At 48.6% G+C, this 1,850-nt stretch overlaps 1 protein-coding gene across 1 annotated transcript; it reads right to left on the bottom strand.

Annotated features, from left to right (window-relative positions):
* Positions 1-736: 736 nt before the first annotated feature.
* Positions 737-1,850, bottom strand: LOC125514851 (sterol carrier protein 2). Its single transcript, XM_048680220.1, has 4 exons — positions 1,536-1,850; positions 1,383-1,443; positions 1,174-1,273; positions 737-1,066 (listed from the first exon to the last, which is right to left on the bottom strand). Exons 1-4 carry the CDS (start codon positions 1,659-1,661, stop codon positions 985-987), a joined length of 369 nt encoding a protein of 122 aa, XP_048536177.1. The 5' UTR covers positions 1,662-1,850; the 3' UTR covers positions 737-984.

Here is a 1,850-nt window from a genome sequence, read left to right as displayed (position 1 = left end):
TAGGTTGTTAATTTTATCACCCTAATATAAACTATAACACAAAAATTATATCTTTTAAAAATAGAACATCTAAAGTTTATATTGGTATTTTCTTTTGTAATATATGACTTGTATTAGCTTGATCAAATTGACAACCTAAGGATACACGTACGCCCTGTAAACTAAGAGAAGGAGTAATAAATATCACAGCACAGGTATCCACTGTTAGACTAGCCACAATAGGAGTAACTTCAGCAGTAACATCGAGTCCAACTCAACAAATTTGCTTATATAGCAATGAGTCAATGAGGAGAAAGGTAGTTGTGGTAACTTAGCTAGTTATTGTAACATCATATATCCCAATGCAATATGAGTCTATAAACTAATAAATAAAGCTCTATATGTTACCACACTTATGCTACTACCCACTATATGAAGGTAGTAATATAGTCTAAGGATATATGTATGTTACTCTTCATTGTGGCTAGTCTTACATCGTACGCGTGAGTCTTGTATTCGTATTTAACAATTCATTTCTTACGTTGTACGCATGAGTCTTGTATTCACATTTAACAATTCATTTTCTCTAAAGTGACACGGATCCCTAGAGAGCATGGGTGTGGACGTGAGTTCGATGGGCTGCGTCGCCGAGTGCTTAGACTGAGGGCTCATCTCCGTACGTTCAGATGTGATACTAAGCATGACGTGTACGATCGGTGTTCCGTTTATAATAATCTAGAATGGGCATGCATCCGAGTAACAGTAAACGGTGAGCCATCGAGAAAGCCTATCATCATCGCCACAGTACACATCGTTCGTACCTAGTGGTCTCCTTCTCAACCAAAGAAAACGAATTTCACTCCAGACACTGAAACTTCTGTTGTTCTTGTGGTGGTTCTAGGTAAACAAACTCTCTTACACTCTGGTCACACCAAATTGCCATCGCGAGCATAACTGACTCTTTTATTAACCGATCACTGGGGCAAGGCACGGCAATCCGGCGTTCTACAACTTGGACGGCTTGGGGAAGATGTCCGGCGTGAACTTCTGCGCGGCGCTGATGCTCCCCTTGATCTTCAGCTTGCCCCTGCACAGCACAGCAAATCGAGCATGATATAGCCAGGATCCTTTGGGGGGAAAAGCTCTGAATCATCAGCGGTGAGGTTCTAGATTCTTCTATTCGCAGTTATTTACCTTATAAACGCCATCTGCGGGTTCAGCTTGCCGCTGGCGATGGCGAGGAAGTCGTCGTCGGTGAAGGTGAAGGCCGCGTCCGGCGTCCCCTCGTACTTCCCTGCACGCCGAGACCACAGCAGAGGAAGAATTTCTTCAGGAAACACGGCCCAAGAAACCGAAATTCAGAACCCGCGCGGGACGAATCGAGCGGCGGGGGGAGCTGGGACCTGTGGAGACGGCGCCCTTCTTGAGGTCCACGACGAAGATCTCCTCGTCCACGCCCATCTTCTGTTATCAGATCGAACCCCCGAGGCCGAGGGCACCAAGCTTTAGGCGGATTCCATGGGGGAAACAGAGGGATAGGAGGATATCATACATACCTTGGGCGAGATGTTGAGCTGGTAGACGAAGCCGACCTTGTTGGCGATCTCCTTGCCGGCGTCGGTGGCGAGGTGGGCGCTCATCTGCTCCAGGAGCCTGGCCGCCTTGAGCTTGCTCGCCTCCATCGCGGCGCGCGGGACTACGGATTTGGGGACTGGGGGAGGGGGCAGGCTGGAGATGGGGTTGGGATCTTGGGACTGTAGGAGATGATGATGCTCCTCGCCCTCTATAATGGCTCCAACCACCGGGGAGGGGAGGGGAGACGTGCAGGTACGGGAGTCGCCTCGGCTGGGGCTAGGGTGGCTCTGTTGCGG

This window comes from Triticum urartu, chromosome 6, assembly GCF_003073215.2.
Source record: "Triticum urartu cultivar G1812 chromosome 6, Tu2.1, whole genome shotgun sequence".
NCBI classification, from domain to species: Eukaryota; Viridiplantae; Streptophyta; class Magnoliopsida; order Poales; family Poaceae; genus Triticum; species Triticum urartu.
Note: the sequence above shows the minus strand (reverse complement) of the source record. Positions and strands in the feature narration are given on the sequence as shown.